The sequence below is a fragment of the Zootoca vivipara genome, chromosome 1, assembly GCF_963506605.1.
Source record: "Zootoca vivipara chromosome 1, rZooViv1.1, whole genome shotgun sequence".
Taxonomy (NCBI): Eukaryota; Metazoa; Chordata; class Lepidosauria; order Squamata; family Lacertidae; genus Zootoca; species Zootoca vivipara.
Genome location: NC_083276.1, coordinates 95,664,828 through 95,688,189, shown reverse-complemented (window position 1 = coordinate 95,688,189; position 23,362 = coordinate 95,664,828). Strand labels below are relative to the sequence as shown.

Sequence of the window (23,362 nt, the reverse complement as noted above, 5' to 3'; positions counted from 1 at the left end):
ACATCACAAGGGCTTGGATTATTTTCATAACACTAAAGGCTATATTTGCTGTTTGTCTATAATTCCTCCCCTCCCTACCCACACTAAGGCGTGAGGTGGAGCCCAGAGTGCAGCAGAGAGGAGGTGCTGCTATGTTTACCAGACAGCATGAGATGGTCAAGGTCCAACCTAGTACATTATAATTAGCCTGTGCAATCTAGATACTTCATGCTGATGTCACTAAAAGGGTTGATATTAGATGCCCCTATTCTATCTGTGCATGATCAAAGATTTGGGAACTGTGCAGGCAGTCACAGTTTAGGTCAAGTGTCAGTCTCAGATAATGAGATTTCAAGTTCTACTTCTGGATTCTCTGATAAGCTTCCACATTGCACAATTTGTATATTATACCATCCATGTGTTAAAGTTCTGCTGCTTTCAATGTCACTTTATTTAGTTGGAAAGGAGAGGTTTTATACTGGCTGATTGTGCCCTACATTTTTACCATCTCTTCCAGTCTTACAGCAGTGAACTGTATTTATATATATTTATGATAATTGGAGGTGAGCTTATATACTGCCCACCTATTACACTGGACAAAATAGGCTTGAGCCATTGCACCCAGTGTAAGAGAAAAGTGTGTGCTGCATTTCTTGATTTTATGATATCAGAAAGAAAAACCACTCCTAAAATATGGCTGTGCTATCCATCAATGCTGCAATGTTCGGATGATAAAAAGAAATTGCATTTTATTATTGTATCTCTAAATCTCTTAATATTAAGCTAAGCTTTGTGGTTTGGAAAGGGAAGAGAATGCCCCTGACTCATGATTTTCAAGCATTTGAGCTTGGCAAGCTTGAATAAAAGAAAATTGATGTGCAAAATATCCACTGCAGTGTTTATACTAAAGGCTGTTTTCTGCAAGTGCCTAGAATAGATTACAGAGATGTGTAGAATAGCAATGTCTGCCGTTCTCTAAATTGTAATGTATTTTGTGGTAATTTCATAAAGCTAATAGAATTTCTGTGTTATTTGTAACAGCAAATGAGAGCTCATAGATTTAGTTTATTTATTTATTTATCCCCACCCCGAGTTTATTTTGGATCCTGAGGAGGTGTATAGGGTAAATGTATTGATTGGGTTGTCATGTTTCACACCATGCCCACTGATTAATTTGCATTACTTTTCTGTCTTGCAGGCAGAGAATTCCGCACTGGCTATGGAAAATGAAAATCAGAGAGAACAGTATGAACGTTGCCTTGATGAAGTAAGGTGGATCAGTGTTTTGTCACTTTTCCAATAAGCAACCCTTCCCTTTCTTATTGGGTTACATTTTTATTTGTTAGTCAGTTTATAATAAAATAATCCCGAATATACTAATTGTGAACAATTTTTGTAGTTTTGTTTAGGATTCTAGAGATTTCCCATGGGACATACACATAATTAAAAAATAAATAAATCCAGATGTAGATTAGAAGCAGTGGAATTAGCTCCCTTTGAAACAAAAGAGTTTTTGTGGGTTTTTTTAAAGGTCCAAAGTTAAATACTGTTATTAGCTTCACCTACAAATCCTTGATGGAATGATAGATTTGATTGTCATGTAGTATGGTCCAGTGGTGCTCCTGTTCTTTTACTGAGTGGATCTACCCGAGGAAGGTTAATATGGGTTGGTTAATTTAAATCCATAATGCAACACTGAAAAGTCATTGGTTCTTTGCATTTATCTTCAAGACCCATGCTCACTTTGAACAAACCAATTCTGTGATGCCATTGACTTACATTTTGAGAAGTACAGCAATAGATTATGGTAATAGTAATAATCCTTTTTAGCCATGACATATTCTGCATCCCAAATGAAAGAGGATTTTCCAAACCATTTTCTTCTTTTGTTGACCCTAATTAAGCATGAACAATCTAAGGCATTCCAGACAACTTGGAGATTTTACATCCCATAATAATATCAACTTGGATTGTGACCCATGTCTAGTTCTATTTCCTTTTTTCCCTTCTAAGTCACCTAAACTCAGTCTGCAAGTTTGTATTTTCCAGATCAGCTGGGAAACTGTTGATAGTGAAAGTTAGTGGGTCTCTGTCTCACAAGACCCAGCTTAACCACCTGAGTTTAAGACATTCTTGGCCTGCTCTGCTAAGAGAAAATTTTGAAAATTGAAATAGAGATTGTAGGGACACACCCCCCCCCCAATTTTTCACAATATTTGTCAGAAGCAGCTTTGAAGAATATATGTTTAGACATACATTTTCTTGGGAACTTCCTATGTCGAAGGCTATAAAACCAGGTCCAGCTATACCATTTCCCCCAGCTGGGAGACTTTCCACACTATCCCTTCCATCAAGAAACCTACTACCATTAAGTACCACATATAGGTTGAGGGTGTCCATAAGAAATCAAAGCAATTTTAACACTTGCTGTTTTGGAGCGAGTTTCTACAGAAACTTTTCAGCTAGAATATAGACCTATTTAATAAACTGCTGCTTCAAAAGTCAATTTATTTGCTCACACAAGAATTATATTCTATGTAGTTTGAGGTGAAAGTGTCCCCAGCACTATGCTACCGCATATTTAGAAGTGACACACAAATCTTCTGATCGCATGTGGGCATGCACAAGCGGGCTGTTTTATTTTTTCCAGTGACCGTGGCAGAAAACTTTAAGGCTTCTGATCAGCCCATATTGATGCCAGGTTTACGGTATGAAATTTGGAATAGGTTTATGGGCAGATTAATAGCACAAGGGTTTGCTGCTGGGCAGACAACATAGATTGGAGAGTTGAGCAGTTGTAGATGATCACAAAAGTGACATTCCCCATCTCAGTAATATCAGCGGTATAAACTTTAATTTGATTTGATGGCATGGGATTACTCAGCTGTTTTAGACTCTGTGTATAGGCACAAATCCTCATCAAATAAACTGATAGACAGAGCTGAGGTGCAAAATTGCTGGATTCAGGCCCTCATTATTATTTTCTAAAAACCTTAATGTCCACTTTGTTCCTATGCTTTCTTCTCTGTTTGTTATAAACCTAACCTTCATAACTGCAATACAAATACTTGCCCTGATATACAAATTAATATTCTGTGAGTGTATCTACCCATAAAATTCAGTCGTTGTAAAGTCTGGGGTGGGGGGAATCAGAATCTGAGACAATTACAGTCGCTTATAAATTCTGATAGTAATCCTAACAAACAATTGTTTTGAAATTAGTTGTCTATCTCTGCTATTTCCTCTAAAGTAGATAGATCAATCATTTGGATTGAACTTGAAAGTAAATAGCACTGCAATGCATTATATAAGGATGAGCTTCATTTATTTAAAATTCAATAAATATATCTATAAATTCTAAACCCATCTCCTTGTCTCTAGGAAACCTAATGCAAGAAACAGGATTACCTTCTTCTACCTCAGGGGCCTGAGGTTTAAATGCTTAATCCTAGTTTCCTATTCTGGAAATTGATTGTCAGTTTTTTGTCAAGAGGTGGTATAATATTTATTCATGTTATTATGCCAGTAAAGATTTATGTCAGACTCAGCTGCATTCTATCAGGGCAATGTGATACACCACACTACAACATCTTAAAATTACTATACTAGCATTTGCAATTAGCCACACAAAATATAAAGATGTCACCAATGTTTAACTTGTATTTGAAAGCAACTAAAAGCTGTCATTAACATGCCATGCAAATAAGATAATAAAAGCTTATTCTTATTCTTATTCTTTGTCAGTCGAAAACATGACCAGGTTACTGGAAAGATATCCTGGGTTATTTTAGCTTTGTTGCTATTCTTTCTTAGATAGTCCAGAAATCCTCCAAATTTGTTATGGTGAGGTTTTTTTGTTTTTGTTTTAAATTAAGATGATGGGGAGATTACTTCAGCTTTTCCAAGTATAAAGATCTTGGATTTCTACATGATGGTAAAGGGATTATTGTTATTCTACCCCATTCATTTCAGTAAGAAGGAAATGCATGGTAAGGGGTGGGGGGAGAGCCATAATCAATTAACATGTTGGTGGTGGTGGACTGAAATCAGCAACAACATGAATACTAATTGTATTTGCTAGATTTATTTCCATTCTGGGCATGGGACAAAAAAGCGAACATCAGCAATTTCCTTTTCCTGTTTCCACTTTCATCAGAATTCTCCAACATCCTTTGCCACTAGGTTGCCTTACCTTCAGCTATTCAGATCAGAAGTGCTTGCACTGCTCCCTCTTCTGCTTATGCCACTCGGCGCAGCACTCAGTGACTTTGCAGGCAGAACTGCTACAAATTATTTGGACACAGTCCGCAGAATCTTGTAGGGTTCTGAACATAGCTGTTTGTTTGTTTGCTTGCTTCCTTCCTTCCTTGCTTATTTATTTATTTTACTAGTAAGTGGCTTCATGTCATGTCATTTCGTAAAGAAGTAATGTATTGGATGGGTTTGTTCAATCTTCAGGTACACCAAACAATGTTACAACTAAAAGTACATGCTAGAAGGAATGCTGTTGGATGTCAGTTCTTAAAGCCTAAAGGGCAACACACATGGATTTCAGAGATGCAATATATTTACTGCTGTGGGTTATTATGGCTGTAGTATTAGTCTGTGTCTTGTGTTAAATCATGTACAGAACTATTTTATGTGACGGTTTATTCCCTAGTTGCCTTAGGTTAGAGACCAGTTCTGGAAAGGGAGAAGTGATAATAGGTCATGTTATAAGTGTATGAATCAAATCAAACTCTTGGATCATACAGGAGCAGAATTACTTAGGTTGAAATTTCTGCTCATGTTTCCGTTCATATGAGTAGGTTACATTTTTTTCCAATGAAGTTGTTGAGAAGAAAGGGGAGTTTTGTTTTTAAATAACGGCAAGGTGTGCTTATTTTCAAATGAATAAGCTTCAGATATAATAGGGCTCTGCTTTGACAACATAAGGTTTTTTAGTTTGTACAAAAATAGGTCATTTTTTTAACAAAATAAGGTATTAGATAATTAAATGTGTGATACAAATGTTAATATCTGGTGGGGTGTTTTTTTTTAAAAAAAATTAGTTTTATACACAATCCTTCTAATCGATGTTTTGTAATCTGATGAAATAAATATAAAGTGTGGCGTGAGTGCCATCCAAGCACATTTGATGACTGTAGGCATTTTAATTTTTAGTAGCACTTAACAGTATCTTGCTGTCATGACAGATGTTCTGTTTTGTCAATATTGAATCAAGAAACAATTAGACCTCATGAAAACATCCAGGGCCAAGCCTTCTGCTTGAGCAAAATTGATGATATCTCTTTCAAAATCAGTTGAATGGTACTGGGTTTTTTCAGTCCTATGACTTGTACTACTCCAGAATTTGGTCCCTGCAATTATTTCTATACCTTAGAAGGTATGGGAGTGGGTAGGGGAATAGTGCTAAACTGTGGGTTTCTAAGAACTGTAAGCTTTGGGACAAAATGAGATTTTCAAGGGAAGTGGTAGAATCTGAAACTCTAGTGATGATAAGAGAAGTAAAAAAAAAATCCCTCCAGGTGTGCCTGAAGGAGATTATCCATAGGAACACAGGAAGCTGCTTTTTACCCAATCAGACCATTGATTCTTCTGGTTCTGCACTGTCTATAGGTAAAGGTAAAGGGACAGTAGTGGAGGAAGAGATGCGGCACGGGACGCGTGTGGCCTATAGGGCGCCCTAGCCGCCACCTCCATCCCGGTCGTGGGCATCCTCCAGAGAGGGAGGCAGCTGGCGCCTGCCCTGGCTCACCCTGCCCAGTGGGTGGCTTGCCCCACCCCCATGGACAGCTAGCACGCCCTATGGTGGATAGCACCCCCCCCCGTGCTACTCCGCTGCCCGTGGATGGTGAGGGAGCCGGCGTTTGTCCACTGACCGCTTTCTGGGTCATGTGGCCAGATAACTAAACCGCTTATGGTGCAACGGGACACCGTGATGGAAGCCGTAGTGCACGGAAATGCAGTTTACCTTTCTGCTGCAGCGGTACCAATTTATTTCCACTGGTATGCTTTTGAACTAGGTTATCAGAAGCTGGGACAGAGCAACAGGAGCTCATCCCGTCGCATGGATTCAAACTGCAAATGTTCGAACTTCAGTGTCCTCAAACTTGGGTTGCCAGCTGTTGTTGGACTACAACTCCCATCATCCCTAGCCAGCAGCTGAATACACAAATTTGATAAATACTGGTCTATACAAAGTGGAAGCGACTCTTAAGGGTTTCTGGGTCTACCTGAAGATGCCACAAATTGAACCAGGACTTTCTGCATTCAAAGCAGATGCTGTATTACTCAGCTATGACCCTTAGAAAGCACACACAAACACAATTTGATGCACTGCTCAAATATCCTTTATTTATTCTTACAGGTAGCCAACCAAGTTGTACAAGCATTACTTACTCAGAAGGTAAGTAATTTCTCCTTTTCGTGAAACACTGTTAAATGTTATAGTTACCAAGGATACTTAATTAGAGTTATCAAAGATCTTTATTCAATGAAATTGGTGCTAATTAGAGATTTACTCTGTAATGAAATAGCAGCTTAACAAGAGGATTTTCCTTAGGACTGTAACATGGGAGAAAATGGATAAATTCCCTCTCCATGTTTTCTCTGATCCCATTAATTATTACCGGTAGCACATACATGCATATTCAGCTAATAGAATTTGAAATTTAAAACATGTATATTAGATACAAAGACACGTATACTGTGACATGTATTTGACCCTTTGTATACTGGCATATTTTCTGTCAATGTTTAATTGTATTTTAATGCTTGATTTTTCTATGCTTTTAGTGGTTCTTGTTATTATCTGTAAGCCAACTTGAGTCCCGTCAGGAAAAGACAGAATTGTTGTTGTTGTTGTTGTTGCTGCTGCTGCTGTTGTTGTTGTCATATTTTATAAAGGTAAAGGGGCCCCTGACCATCAGGTCCAGTCGTGTCCGACTCTGGGGTTGCGGCGCTCATCTAGCTCTATAGGCCGAGGGAGCCGGCGTTTGTCCGCAGACAGCTTCTGGGTCATGTGGCCAGCATGACAAAGCTGCTTCTGGCGAACCAGAGCAGCGCACGGAAACGCCGTTTACCTTCCCGCCGGAGCGGTCCCTATTTATCTACTTGCTCTTTGATGTGCTTTCGAACTGCTAGGTGGGCAGGAGCTGGGACTGAGCAACGGGAGCTCACCCCGTTGCAGGGATTCGAACCGCCGACCTTCTGATCAGCAAGCCCTAGACTCTGTGGTTTAACCCACAGAGCCACCTGGGTCCCCCTATTTTACATATTTTATAGTAAATATTTACATATTTTACATATTTTATAGTAAGTGCATTTATTACTAGATGAATTTATTCTATATTAATTTTCTTTTAATATAGAATTGTATGCTACTCAACCCCTTTTTATCCCTGCAATGGTTTGAGCTGAAAGAGAAGCCCAAAGTCACAAACTGTGGAGTTGAAGCTAGATCTTCCTTGTCAAAGTCCAGTAGTCGACATGTTCATAATGAACTCATTCTATAAGTGCCTGTCCTTATGCCAAAAATGTATCCCCACCCCTGCTACACACAAGAAAGAGAGAGATTAGCATGTTCACGGGCAATGTCACGGTTTGAAATACAAACAAAATACTTTAGGAAAAATCCTAAGGGTGTGGAATCCTAAAAGAGCAGAGTGAGAACTGAGCATGCTGACAGACATACAACATTTGGATAGGGAAAGGGAACTGAGTAACTGAAAATCTGAACAGAAGCACTCCACATTGCAGCATTTCCTTGGAGATCCCACTAATAGGTATTTGGCAAAGAGGAAACTTTGTACAGATTGCCATTTATTTGTCTTTCCTGGTCTCACATCATTTTTGTTATTGGGAGGGTGGGAGTTACATATTCCTCTATTTCCATTTGCCAATATTAGGCTTTTTTTTCCTTTTCTTTTTTGCGGTAAGCTTTCCTGTATTTGTTGTTGTTAATCTTTTTGAGTGGTGCTTCTGCCTCAAAAATTATTTTTCTGCAAAGCTATCTTGCTGCATTTCTTGATCAGCAATTAACTCTCTGTGACTCCAGTTTCTCCTTAAAAGTATTGTCTGCAGAATGTGCATGTGCATTATTAGTATAACACTGGGACTTCGGCATCCAGTTACCATCCTACTGCACAGGGGGAAATGCCAGCGCAACTATCTTAGCAGTGCACAGTCTGATGACTCTATGCACAAGCCCAAACAAGAGGAAACTGGTGTTCTGGAAGTGGGGGTTATTGTATTCAACACAAGAGTGACAGGAAAGAGATAGATCTACTGCCTGTCTAAAAGTTTATTTAACAAAATTTATATACTGCTTGATTGTAATAAAACCTCAAAGTGGGTTACAAAAAATATTAAAATTATCAGTAAAAACAGTTTTTAAAAAGCTAATCAAAGAAATTCTAGTCCCAATTACTTTGTGACACTTTGTGGAGGTTGCTTGTCACCATAGCTATGGTCTATCTCCATTGTTGGAGACTGTATGCCTCTGGATACCTATTTCTGAGTATCACAGCTGTGGAGAGCATTTTTCTTCTCAAACATCCCAAAGGCTTATTGCCAAATACCTATTAGTGGGATCTCCAAGGAAATGCTGCAATGTGGAGTGCTTCTGTTCAGATTTTCAGTTACTCAGTTCCCTTTCCCTATCCAAATGTTGTATGTCTGTCAGCATGCTCAGTTTTGTGGAGGTTGCTTGTCACCATAGCTATGGTCTATCTCCATTGTCGGAGACTGTATGCCTCTGGATACCTGTTTCTGAGTATCACAGCTGTGGAGAGCATTTTTCTTCTCAAACATCCCAAAGGCTTATTGTTGGCTGCCATCACAGGGCACTGGGCTACATGGACAGTTCTTACATTTCTTCAGATGAGGGCTATTGCATACAACCTTTAATCTCATATGAAACATAAAAGGCCTACCTGTACCTGGTCAGAAAAAAATATCTTTCCCATCATCTTCTGCCAGGTTTTCCATTTAGTGTTTTTTTTAATGGGAGATGTGTGAGATTAAACCTGGGACCTTCTGTGTGCAAAGTATGCATTCTTTCCATTGTGGTGCTGGGGCGTGATTGTGAATGAACATGCCTCATCCTGCTTTGTTTTCATCTCCATAAAATGTAACACATGAGAGGCATCTTAGAAGGAGTGAGGAGATGCCTTTGGGTGCGAGCGTGTATTGCAGGGACGGGGGTGGGGAGATGTATAGAGATATTGTAAGTTATTTTCTGCATCCATCAACACAGGGTAAGGTTTAAATATCTTCAAGTGCAGAGAAATAGACATTATTATACGTTGCAGATTCTTTCCATATCCATCAGTACTAGCATATGTGGGTGGGGCAGAGTGTCACAGCTGTTTACCTGGGTGATGATGGTCATTGGGAGCATCAAGATTGGTGTTTTGCTGCACTGGTGAGAGTCATAGCTGCCAAGTTATCCCTTTTTTAAAGGGATTTTCCCTTATGCTGAATAGGCTTCCTCGCGAGAAAAGGGAAAACTTGGCAGCTATGGTGAGAGTGCTGAATTGGTGGCTATAGTCCTGTGAGTGCAGTGCTATGGCCTCAACCCCACCCTGTAAACAGCAGTGATGTTGGTATTAGGAGACAAGCTCTGCCCCACTACACACTGGTATCCATGTATTGTGACTGTAAATCTAAATGCATGCCGAGCAGTCCCAATGGCCACTTAATCCTAGGAGAGGTTCCAACCAACTAGGACAGGAAATCCTGGCAAGCAAGATTGTTGCTGACTGTTGTATAATATAGCTTGGGGGGGGGGAGATCAGTTGCTGGAATTGTCATTTCAGTGTTGTTTTTCTAAATTTTCAATTGAGAATTAAAACAGACAAGCCTACCCTAGAAACAAATCAGAAATGTATTCATTTTCTCTTGTTATGCAATTTAGCAGGCCATGAATACAAGTGCATACACAAACCATATTAGCATTCTGCAATATAAAAGCCCATATGTTGTGGCATATTAGCTGGTATATTGATCTCAATATATTTATACCTTATTTAGAAAACAACATGTTTTCTTTTTAAAAAACAAAACAAATACAAAATGGAGTTGAAGTGGGGAGAGTTTTGTGAGTTACTTTATAACTCCTTTAGGACAATTGTTTTCCATGACAACCCCTTTTGTCAATATTGGAAGACACAGGTACTAAGGACTGCTTATGAACGAACTAAGGATATAGATTAAAATGTATTTAATAATGTGATTTGCTTAGTATTGATGAAATTTAACAGACGCTAGCCTACTGCTGAGTAATGCTGCTTAATTTAATATCCTGAAGGGGAAACACAAGGCAGCACTCTAAATGTTAATGAATGTTAACTGTTACAGCCCTCCTAATGCCATTTGGACTGAGACTATTTATAAGAAAGGACAGGAAGACAATACTGTACAGTAAAAAGGAAATTAGGCTCTTCGGGTCAATCACAAATGGCTCCTATACAAATCTAAGTAATAACTGGTAAACAGATAAGTCTTCTACGGCACTGCAGCAAGATGGAACAAGTAATGTCACCAAGAGATAACACACCTCAGGGGCATCATGAGATACAGAGGGAATCTGAAGAGCTCTCAAAGACTCCAGAAGAGTAATACTGTGCAGTAACGCCAACTATGTATTTTACACTGTGAATTTGGAAATACCCCTCAAGGACTAATTTTTTGTTTAAATTAAATACATACTATAATAATGTAAGGGATGAAGTACTGCATACCCAGAAGTATATGAGAAGCTGCTGTTCCGCCTAGAGATCATGGTGACACCAACTGAGAGAGCAAAACCTTGAGTGATTTATCAATGTCACTGAATCCTTGAGATCAAATTTATAGTTTGAAGTGGGTACTTTTGGAGGAGATCGTTCCTTATAAGACATATGGAACTCCTCCAGTGAGCCCAGTTTTTGAGTGAAAATATGAAGGAAAATATATTAAATTGGGAGTTCTGCCTCAGAGCACCACATTTTGTTGTTGTTTTGTTTCCATCATTTCCACAAGTTACGGTTTTACTTAAGAGGCATCTAAAAACCGATGGGGGAATAACAGACCAGCAAACAATCATAAACATTTCCAGAAAATATTTCATGTCTTAAGTTTTAAGACTAGCCTCTAACTTATTTCATTCAGCCTCTAGCCGGGAGCTTCTTTGGCTGGAGTACTCTTGCCATGTTATTTCACATTGCAGATAATTTTGAGGAGAAATTAAAGCTGGACTCGCCTGTCTTAACAACTTTCACTCTGTAGTTTCCTCTCACACTGAAACAGAAACATTAGAACAGTGCTGGACCAAACCAAAAGGCCATCCAATTCAGCATTGTGTTTCTCATAGACACCTCTGAGTAGACCACAAGTAAGACAGGAAGGCAAAAAACATTTTCCTTGCAGCCAACTGATTCTTAGAGCCATACTACTTGAACCTGAAAGTTGCATGTCCATATTCAGGATATCAGATTGGTCCACTGTCATGGTAGTTTAAGATTCAGTTTAAGGCCTGAAGCCTGGTAATGTAGTTGCTGTTTCCATGTAGGCATCATGCCTCAGCTTTCTCAGTGGAAGTAAGCTAGATTATGTAGAAGTACCCATGCTAGTGCCATTTCTCCTAGTAAAATCAATATTGTGACATTAGAAGTGATAGTGAGTTGGTTCAGATGCTATCGTAAAGCCAAATTTGGCCCCATTCTGCGAAACAGAACAAAAGCACTCCAGCTCTTACCTGCCCACACAGTTCACCAGCCCTACCTTTACCAGCCCCATGTGGAGGACCAGTGAAGACTAGTATACCCTTGCTGGCTCCATGTATTTTGCCAGGTAGGCCTAAGTACATAATCTAAACTGATTCCATCTGATCCATATAACCCATGGGGCTGCTGATTATATTCACGACTGTTGTAGCAAGGAGCCCAGGCATGTATAAATTGCAAGCATACTATTGTGGTATGATAAAATCTAATTCCAATGATGATAATAGTAACCTTCACTATATTGTTGACCTATGTTCCTTTTTATACTAGGACAGTAGTTTGTCTCCGTATCTTAGGGGACTGTTTTACGGCCTAATAGGATGGTAAATGTGGAGTTGTTTTAACACCCAAGAAAAACAATACAGTATATAGATTGTGGTGGTGGTGGAGGAAACATGTACTAGGAATATAGTACTGACTAAGAAGAAGTGCTGTACTATACAGGTTCCTGCTCCTTCTGGATTGTGGGGAACAGTAGAGATGAACATTGAAAGCTCTTCATAGCAGAGCATTGGCATGAAGGGAGATGAAATGTATATTCATATTGAGTTTAGACGTTTTGAACTCTTCCTAGTAATTCCAGCCAGATGATAACCTGCTTCAGTTCATACTCACTTCTTTTCAGAACTTCCAGTACTCAACACCTTAGTAGTAACTTCTGCAGCTAGAAACTATGTGGCCTTAAAAGAGAAGCTATTCCTATGAGGAGATTGGATGTTCTAGAAAAGTTATGGGAAACCTGTTGGCCTCCATATGTTGTTGAACTCTCTCTTCCATAAGCCCCAGTCCACATGATCAGTATTCAGAAATGATAGGAGTTGTAGTCCAGCATCGTCTGGAGGTCACAGGTCCTCCACTTCTGTTCTAGAGCCTAGGAAGTATCTGTCTCATAATGTGAGGGGAATCATTTTACATCTACTTTTGCCTTTAAAAAAATCTTCCTATGAACAACTGTGGTGCTAAAGCACTTTTTTCCAATAATTGGGCAATCTAACAATGTGCGTTTTATTCTTTATTTTAGAATAAATGCGGGAGAGGAGTGTTTAGCTTTTGAAAGGAATGGTGCGGAGGAGGTGTTGCTCGGCCTGTGGTTAGTTTGAATTGCTAGCTCTCATGAAGCGCTTCTTCTTTTGACTGTGGAGTTCAGTCTCAATTGGAGCAGCTAGTCTTACAGTGAATTTGTTATCTGTTAGAACTTCATAAGGACTTTTCGTTAGTGCTTTTGCTTGATTAAATAATATATATATAATAGCTTCCCATAAAAGGTCTGAGATGATGCAGTTATAAACAGGGATTTCTGTTGCAGAATTAGAGGATTTAGAATTTTGCTACACTTCAAATAAAATATATTATTGCCTCCTTGTCACTTTGGAAGGCAGAGAATGTATAACTTGGTTCGCCTTAGGGGTACTTTAAATAAGCACTCCACTCGTAATGTGCTCAGGCAAAATGACTTCTTAATTCATCCAGCCTTACCTTTGAATTAAAGCTAACCCACATTTTTTACAGCTTTTATTTAACAAAAGTGTTTCATTGTGTTACCTCTTCTTCTCCATTCACCATGCTGGCTTAGGCACAGCAGACCAAGAACAGACAAAAACGGACTATTTTTGTGAACATTCTGGCCTGCTACTTCAATAGGTTCATATAACTCAGTATATTGTTAATTCTGTTAACAAGTAAATATGTGGAAAGCTTTTCATTGTGCTTTGCACCCTTCAAAAATGAAATACAGGAATGTTTCATGGTGCAGCTGTTCTCATTTTTAGGAGAAACTGATGTTTTATTTTATTTTATTAATGCAGCATACAGTATAATGGAAATGGAAATGTCATGCTACTGAGTCATCTCAGCAGTTTCCATTGTAGGTCTGAAACGGAAATTGACAATTATATGGATGAGGGCAAAATGATGGCTCCTGTCCATAGTATGGGCAGAATAAACTTCTTTAATTAGTTTCAGGAGCATTGTAGGTGGGTTGTCGAGGAGCCCAAGCTTCAGATCTCCTTAAACTTAAATAACTTTTGTTTTTAATTTGCCCATGGAATGACTGAGCATACACTAAAGCACAGTGCCATTGAGACCACAACCCACCCACCTTCTTACTTTGCCCATATGCTCTTGTTTTAGTTGCAATGTGTATGTAAGCAGCAGTTCTTACCAATAGATTGTAGGCATGATGGCATGCTGGGCTGAGCATATATACAGTGTACTGGGCCCAGAAAAATCCTGTTGCAACCCTAGTTTTTAGGGGTTTATCCACACTTCCACCTGTCCCATGCCCAGACTGTATGGGTCCAAGAGGTTTTCCCCTTTTCCTACTCCCTTCCCAGGGAAAACCTGCTCTTTAGTGCTCAGTCAGAGCAAACATCAATTCAGAGAAAACCTGAATTGTCATTTGCTCCAATTGAGTGCTAAAGAGAAGTTTTCCTTGAGGGAAAGCAGCAGGACAAGCGGAAGTGTGGATGAGCCCCAGGACTCTACTGGCTGCACTGTCTTTGGAGTGATGCCAAACTATGTCCCATTGCATTGCTTCCAGGGTGTTCTCTAGGAAGTGTGGTCTGTGGGAAGTGGCACAAAGCTGCTTCCATAGCTTCCCACTAGTCCTCCCTCTCCCCTCTCCCCCCTCCCCCCTTGAAGTGCAGGATGTGTTTTGCCAGGAGTACAGACATTGGGAGGGAGTGTTAACCCTTTCTTCCCTCACTTCCCAACAAAATGAAATCCCCTTAAGGATAGGCATGTGGGATGCTAGATTTAGTAAAGAACCCGACTGCCCAATGGGAGGGAAGAATTGTTACAACTCCTAGACAACTGTCTGGAGGATGGAGTGGCCTTCAAGAATTCAGAATCTCACCATTCCTTAATACAACAGAACCGATTAATGAGCCTGCATCAACACATGCATGCCTACTGTGAAAAGGAAGAAGTGGATAGGAAAGCAGATTCAGTATCTTGCTCATATATCACATACATATTTGTGTGGTGATTAATACCTCAGTGTCTGTGTACCCAGATGATACCTGAGATATAATTTTGTGTCCGGTAAGCCTCATTGGAATATCATCACAACCAATGCATCCAACTGCTGTTGGGAAGGAACATATCCATAGAGGGGATGTATATGCTGTCAATGCTACTTGATTTATAATGAAGCGATTGAGAAGATGAATGTAATATACTCATGTCAAACATAGCTATTCCTGTGGTTGCATATAGTTTTTATCAGTTTTCACCTGGCATAGGTTATGTTTGCCTTTCCCACTCTTTGCTTGTGATTGTGATGAAATATGGCCTTGCTTGGTTCATCTTTCTCTGACACACAGTACCACATAGCATTGTTTCTAGAGTGCTGTTGGTTATCCCTCTTGGTTGGGGAAATGACAATACAGTACAGCTTTCTGAAAGTGCATTACTTTTCATGTTTTCTATTTATTATTATGTATCCATACAAAATTAAGCTAATTAAAACTTTTCTTAAGCTAATAAATACTTGAAAAATGCCAGTCTAAACAAATATATTGGGTAATTAGAAATACTACCTTTTGATTTCTTACGAGATGCTAGTGCTGAAATTGCACTTTTAAAAATCTGCTTAATTTTGAAAGCTGGGGAGGAATCCATTTGTTTCATCCTACAGGCAGGAGGGCTTTTAATCCGACTGACGCTTCTAGTGATGGAAGGAGGGATATGATGTTGCCAATTTCACCTCTTCCTTGTAGCTCCTTCTACACCTGAAAATCTGTTCTAGGTGGTGGGATGCTGCTGTGCTGTGTGGAAGTTGTTGTGGAAGGTACAGGAGGGCAGGGGATAAGCGTAAAGCACTTTGCCTCCTCCTGTCAGCAGAGGCCTCCACAAGATCAAGGAGCCTTTAGCAAATAGGATTCCTCCTATTAACATAATAGGGTAGTGTTCTGTCACAGGCATTAACAGAAGGGTGGTGTTCTGTCACTTGCATTATAATATTCATTGACTTTTCAGTTAATGTTTGAATTGTGTGGGCTGTTTTTGTGTGTGTTTTTTTCTAATTCAGTTTTTCTTCCCTGTTCTAGGACCTGAGGGAGGAGTGTTTAAAGTTAAAAACAAGAGTTTTTGACCTGGAACAACAGAACCGAACGCTTAGTGTGCTATTCCATCAAAGAATGAAACCAACATCTGGCTTGCTGCTTCAGGTAGACTTAATTCATGAAAACATCTTTGCAGTTTAAATAAGTGGCATGTTATACTTACTGAAATTACATAACATTAGACAGCTTATGGCAATTTCAACAAGCAAAGTATGACAGTTGATTGGCACAGTGTATTAGAGGGACATTGGCTATCTGCCATCTGATACTGTTGAAATTGAAAATGTACAAATTCTGGAGGTACATTGAAGCAGAATAAGATAGAGAGAGAAGAGAGAGAGCTCAGTATGCTTAAAAAAACACTACAAAAGCTAAGTCACTTTGGAATAATAAGTAAACAGAGCAACAGGAAGTATAGGTCATGTTATAATAGGAAAATTTCAGTCATGTAACTTATTGGATCTTATTGGATTAAGAAGAGATTTCTAGTCTAACCAAATTAATTTATATAAATTTACCGAATTCTCTCTATCTTTTGCATAAATTTGCACATGTCAATTTATACTTTTTATGGGGGGGGGAATGTTTAATAGGCTAATGGATTTGGCCTCTTTTACATCTATTTTTTTCAGCACAATTCTTCTCAAATAATGAAAAATCAGCCACAGTGCACTGACAATTGCAGCCTGATCTAAAGCATTATTTTAGTTGCTATAGTATACTACTGTTATAAAAAGGCTGTTATAACAAAGGGGTGAAAGTAAGGCCTGTTGGAATCAACATACCGTACTTGGTCCATGAAATGAATAAAGGGTTAAAAAAAGAGAAAGCAATAATTTTTTTTATAAAACAAGATGGTTGTAATCCAGTCTTTTATATATTTTTGCAACAGCAGTGTTCCTTCTATGGTGTGCAGGCATGGAAACTCACTTGGAAATCCCATCAGACAATTTTGGGTGACATTTGCTTGAACATAAGAATGATCAAACTATGGACAGGGCAGCAGCACACACCTCATCCCCAGGCCTCTGTTTATGGAGAGCACATTCAATTGAACATGCTTAAAGACCATCTTCAGACCTTTGCAAAAATCACATGAAGATATGAACAGCAGCCCGGGAATATTGCAGGCTGAGCTTGTGTGTGTAGATACCTACTCCAACCATAGTTTCAGGCAAATCCTGAACATGGTTTATGTTTATCCCATATCCTACATCCCAGCTGAACATGCCCCTTCCTTCCACTTGCCTAATAGAATGGGGAGCCCTGGATGGCAATATGAGCAGAGTGCTCAGATATCCCATTTTCTGTGTAGGGTGACATGTTAAATTCAATACTTTTGCACATATGCCCAGAAAGGGAGTGCTCTGCTATGCATCTGCCTGCAGGTAAAGTACTTAGTCCAGTATGTCTATGATGTAGATGCAAATATATCCTGAAAAATATGGAAATCAGTACCTTAGAATCAGTACCACCTAAGAATATTGATGAGCAATGCTCACTGTTAATCTTCATACTTGGAAAGATACAGATAAATCAATTAAAACCCAGGATTCTTCAGAATAGAACATATATACAATATCTCTGTGTGATGATACATAATAATGACGAAATCAGAAAGATCCAAATGGAAGCAGAACCACCTTTCCACGATCCAGTAAATCTTGTTTAATTTACCACCAAAGCATATCACTTCAGTGTTTGGTCACAGCTGTGAGGCTTGACTTGCCTACCTTGTTCTCCATGCCACTCCTTGTCCTTTATCTGGCATCATTCTAATATTTTAGTGGCCGGGTATTTAACCGGAAGTGACAGTATTTTTTGAAAGTAACTGTGGTGGGTAGTGGCTAACTAGAGGACTGGAACCCCACATCAGGAACACCTTTCTCAAATAAGCCCACCTGGTGCCAGCTTTCATGGTTTATCAGTGTTGGACATTTCAGCAGGTTTTCCTTATTTTTTTAGTTTTGTTTTTATGGCTTTGCTGGATTTTGTTGTTTTTGCGTTTGCTTTTCTGTGGCTTTATACAAGTTTAGCATATTTATTATTTTAATCTACATATTGTCCTGGAAACTGTGCTTCTAAAGAAGTAGTAATACCATCAGCTAGCAGACATTATATTTGTTTTTTTTATTTTTTATTTTTTAAAAACACATTAAATGTATAGGGTATTCTGCAGAAATATAAATTAATAGGTTTCTGCTCACCGCCTCCTGATCTAAAGGAAAACAAAGGTAAATAAAGTAAAACTAATGTAATGTTGAATCTACTAAGTAGTAAAACAATCAAATTCAGACAGGAGATCAAGAAGGAAATGCACAGCAGAATTTTAAATAATATTCCAAAGCTGTGTTTTACCAGATCAGGGTTTTTATCCAGCATCTACCTGACATGTATTGTCTCTCCAGGTCTAAGGCAGAAAGACTTTAACATCATCAGATCCCTTTTAAATGGAGGTTCCATGAATTAAACCTGGGACCTTCTGCATGCAAAGCAGGTGCTCAGCCACTGAGCAATGGCCTCTGTCCATAAGCTGAAATTGTTGCATTTGAACTTTCCCCTTCTATCAATAATTCTATCAATAAAATATCTAAAAACTACATTATTCAGTAACCAATTAGTACCGAGAAAATGAAATCCCATAAAAAATTAACTATGAAATGATGTTTCATGCAAGTATGCCAAAGAACTTAATTTATTGTATCATAACAAACCAAAGTTGTGTTTACCTGCCTTCCAGATTTTAACTATTCCTGTTCTACCTTCTATAAGTGTATTCTTACACAGTTTAGTATTTACTTGGTTTGCAGACCTTACATCATTTTTTCTTACATTTCTTATTGATTTGTCATAAAGATATGTACACACTGACACATAGTCATGTAAACAATTACAGGACCATACATGGAGCATATTCAGTTTAAAAGGTAAATTAGAGAGATGCAGTTATATAGAACAAAGTTTTTTTATAATGAGACTATATAATACAACCACAATTAAAAAGGATCTGGATATCAAAACAACCCTTTGACTTAAAAATATAATGGTATGTGAGTAACACAATATTTTTACAGATATAATATGTATACAATGTGGCTCCTTAGATTTAGGTGTACTTCTCAAACAAACACAACTTAGCAAACTTAAAAGTGCATTGGAAATTCCCATACAGTGTCATGACAATGAAATCTAAAGGCAAAAAATTTGGAATCATTCAAACTAAGGCTTGTTATATGGGAGGCATATTAGGTACAGTAAGTATTATAGCAGGTCATAGATACTAGAGCAAGTATGATGAGATCTTGAGTGTGTCTTCTCTGCGGCCTTCATGGTTCAATAGATGTACAATATGCATGTAATTGAATTGGTTTTGACAATTTGAGGTTGAGGGAGAGCAAAAAATAAAGTGTCTATTGTTCAGATAAAGAAGTTGGTTTATTGTTCAATATAGCTTTCCTATCTGATAGCCACTCCAATCATGTATACTCCTTCTAGTGAAAGCAATTTGGTATTTAGTGTCTGTCACAATGATGTGGCCCCTGACTTATACATATTTCAGTTGCAGTGTTGCCCCTGGAGCCTACTTTAAAAATAGGTGAGGGTATGAAAATACCCTATAATACTTGTTCCTTGAAAACTCAAACTGCTACCACTCTTTGCCATTTCTTATGTTATATAATTACTTATCTCCTTAACATCTGATGGGAGGCCATTCCACAGGGTGGGCACTACTACTGAGAAAGCCCTCTGCCTGGTTCCCTGTAACTTCACTTTTCACAGTGTGGGAACTGCCAGGAGCCCCTTGTTGTTGGATCTCAGTGTCCAGGCTGAATGATCGGGTGGAGATGCTCCTTCAGGCATACAGGGTCGAGGCCATTTAGGGCTTTAAAAGGTCAGCACCAACACTTTGAATTGTGCTCAGAAACATACTGGGAGCCAATATAGGTCTTTATATAGCCGTCACGTTCTGGATTAATTGTAGTTTCCGAGTCACCTTCAAAGGTGCATCGCAGTAGTACAAGCAGGAGATAACCAGTGCATGTACCACTCTGTGCCACTCTTCCATCTGAAGAATGGATTTCTTCTATGTTTTCTGTGTATGGATACAGAAATTAGTTATTCTTATACCTCATTTTTGTCACATTTCAGCTTCAGAGCAAAACTCATTTAGTTATTCTACAACAAAAAAGTTACAACATAATTAAAATTGTTATTTTTGAAAAGTGTGACATGAAAAATTTCAGTACATAACTCATTCCATGTTTTATATAGATACACTCTTTTCTGTTCAGCTCCCCCCCATACACATTCCTCACACAGATCAAAAGAAAAATGATTACTCCAGATTTAGTCAATTTGGTGTAGTGGAAATTTTCTATAACTATGTTCAAAGGGCTTTACAATAAAACTATTATTAAAAATTACAGTGTCGTGAATTTTGGACAAGTATATATATATATACATATATAAAAAGTAGTTGCAATAACCTAGAGCCTGATAATATTGAAAAAGAAATGCTGCTGTTTATCTCAGGGATTTGATTATGCAGATTGGTACATTAATTCCTTGGCACTCGAAATTTGATGCATCCATTTCTGGCAGTGGATGTCACCACAAGGGAAATCTAATTCCCATCATGAGAAGATTAAGTAAACCAAACTCTGACCCAGAAGAGCCAAGCTTTCTGAAAATAACTAGAGTTTCAGTATATGAAACACTACGTTCTTCCACAGCAAAATACATTGGACTCAATCTGGTAATCTGATCTGAGTATAGAAACTCAAATGACTACAAGGAGATGCCTCACTCAGATTAGGTTTTTCCTACTTTTGATATTTTTGTTCATATTTATTGCTGCTGTTTTGATTATCTGCTGTGTTTTTAGTGTATTTTTATGTCACCATTTTTAGATGCTCCCCCTGATATTGCATGTGACCTTTGAGCAGAGAGGTTGTTGATAAATGATTGTATTTATATTATTTGTTAATTAATGTCTCACTCTTTGAATTTAATGGAAACTTTTGCATTCAGAAGGGTCACATGTGCATATGAACCATAGATCAACATTTAACATTCTTTTTCTGGTGCTTTTGAGATCTTGAGTTGGCAAAGGAATTTCCCCCAAGTTTGTTCTTGATTTATCATCCATATTTTGTTTAGGAGAAAACACAACACGAGCCCTAATTTAGACTACTTGACAAGTCAGTTCATCGTTTATTTCCCAGCAGTAGGAAGGGAGGATGGGTGTCCAGTCCTGGAATTCAATGAAATGTGGACTATTTCAGCATAGGAGAGGTCGAGCGAGTGCCAACAGGAACAGATCAGAAAAGAGCCAAAAGTCTGTTGTGTATTGTGGATTTTTAAAGGGATTGTTTACTGAGACCATCTGTGGGCATCATAGTAGGTATTGGTTGCTGCATTGTTTTCTTTCAACTACAGCTTAATGCAGGAGTGGGGATCGTTTTCAGCCTGAGGGCAGCATTTGCTTGTGGGTGACCTTCTGGGAGTTGGGAAGTGGTGTGTGAGGTAAGAGGCAAAAGTTGGGTAGGGCAATGTATGCAACTCTTATCTTGGTACAATGGCCTACATTCCAGCCTCACAAAAGACAGAGGTTTTCACACACATGTTCACATTCATATACATGCATGCACATGCGCACCCACCCACCCACCCACCCACCACTCTCAAGCCAGGCAAGAAAGAGACATGATCACATTCCAGCCCGGCAAAAGTACTCAGAGAGAGCATGGAGCAGGGCATGTGAGGAGTGTGGCCTACACTCCTGGAACAGCCTGGAAAAGTCCCAACAGTCACACAAACCTGGTTGACCTGGTTGAAGGAATGCATTTGGCCCCCGTTTCCCACCTCTGGTTTACGTATGTAAACCAGAGGTGGGAAAACTCAGGCCCGGACATACATACTTATTAACTTGATTGATTGAAATTTATACTTTACACAAAGCAGTAACTCAGAGCAGTTAATGCGATGTGTGAACCCGGTCAAAATGATTACAATGAGTTGCAGACTTCTTTCTTTTCTAGAATAGGACGACAGGTAGAACCAACTCGGAACTAAAATTAAAAACCTCTTAATGAGACCTATGATGAAAATATTTTAGAACTGTTGCTCTGAAATACTTCCTGTTAATGTGATATTCTATCCTTTTCCCACATATACTGACATTTGAAAAACATTTTGCAATATGTGAATGTGAAAAGCTATTATGTAGCCTTATGGCTTATAGGTTGCTGTTCTTTCCTCTGGAGCGTTGAAATTGGCCTGTATTTTAGACCATTCTCTGAGCATGTTGGCCAGTATCCAAAAAGCTATGGAACTAGTCCTGAAAGCCTAATGAAGTTTTACAACTGTTTTCTCTGAATGACTGTTCGCCCTGTGCTTCATGACATACCTTTTCGAAACTGAGGTGTGTTTCAAAAGCACTTTATGATGTGCTGGCCAATATTCTTGAGCTGAGTGGCTGAGGGGTGTCAGTGGAACCTATCATCCAGCTTTCCCAAACTTTTGCCTGTTCAGCTCCCCGTGCCAGTGACAAATTTTGGCCCTATTTGATCCTATGGTCCCTAACACTGGTCAACAATTCAAAAAAATAAAATCTGCTGAATCCTGATTGAGCCTAAGTAGCTATTTTCATGCTTGCCAATCTCATATGTTTTTATCGCATTCTGAATAAAACTGATGAAGATCAAACACCATTCCAGTTATTAATGGTATGTATCTGGCTTGATAGGTTCAATTCATTAATTGACTTGTTCAACGAATGCTTCTCTTGGATGTCTCACGTCATTTCATTTTAATCTGCTTTTTGCATGGTCTTCTGCTGCCAGGTTACCTTTTTTAGGTATCCACAAAGATTAACCTATATATTCTGGCATTATATTTGGAAGCAATTTTGAGAGATATGTTTAAAGGAGCTGTGTTTAGATGGAAGCAGTTAACAGTGTAGCAGGAAGGGGTAAATTGCCTCCATGACATTATTATATATGGCAACACTTCTAGGCAATTAATTGTTCAGTACCTGACAGAATAAGATGGAGTAGGTCGCCCTAGAGTCTGACCTCTGATTCAAATATCATTAAACATTACAAGAGGTTGAAAGATAAAGAATTATTTTGGCTTCTATCAGCACGAACATGTTGACATCTCCCCCCCCAAAAAAAATATGTCTTTGTAGTGGACATAAAATATTCAGAAGTGGGTGGGTACATGCCTGTATTACAGACACCCTCCTGTCTGGCTATGGTCTCCCCCAGGAAACTTGCCTATTGCCCATGTTGTGGGCACATTGGTGCCATGTTAAGACTTCCTTGTTCTCCCAGGACTTTTTAAGGTCTGGTCAAACGTCCTTGTGGTATAGATGGTGGTTTGAAAGTATGCATTTGTTGGCTGTTTTTGCTGCATTCAGGCAGCACTATATTCTGTCTTCCTAATGTTTCCTTAACTGTTAATTCTCTCATTTTCACATGACATAAAAGCCACTTCTAGGAATCTAGTGGAATCTAGTCGACATTTAGCACTCATTTCCATGTTAAT

At 38.8% G+C, this 23,362-nt stretch overlaps 1 protein-coding gene across 10 annotated transcripts in view; it reads left to right on the top strand.

The window, feature by feature from the left end:
- NCKAP5 (NCK associated protein 5) overlaps window positions 1-23,362 on the top strand; it is a 556,514-nt gene that overhangs the window by 402,615 nt on the left and 130,537 nt on the right. For all 10 annotated transcript variants that reach the window (XM_035130314.2, XM_035130220.2, XM_035130308.2 and 7 more), the window contains 3 exons: window positions 1,178-1,246; window positions 6,350-6,388; window positions 15,797-15,916. In XM_035130314.2, the coding sequence (XP_034986205.2) occupies window positions 1,178-1,246; window positions 6,350-6,388; window positions 15,797-15,916 (228 nt within the window). The remainder of the gene's footprint in view (window positions 1-1,177; window positions 1,247-6,349; window positions 6,389-15,796; window positions 15,917-23,362) is intronic.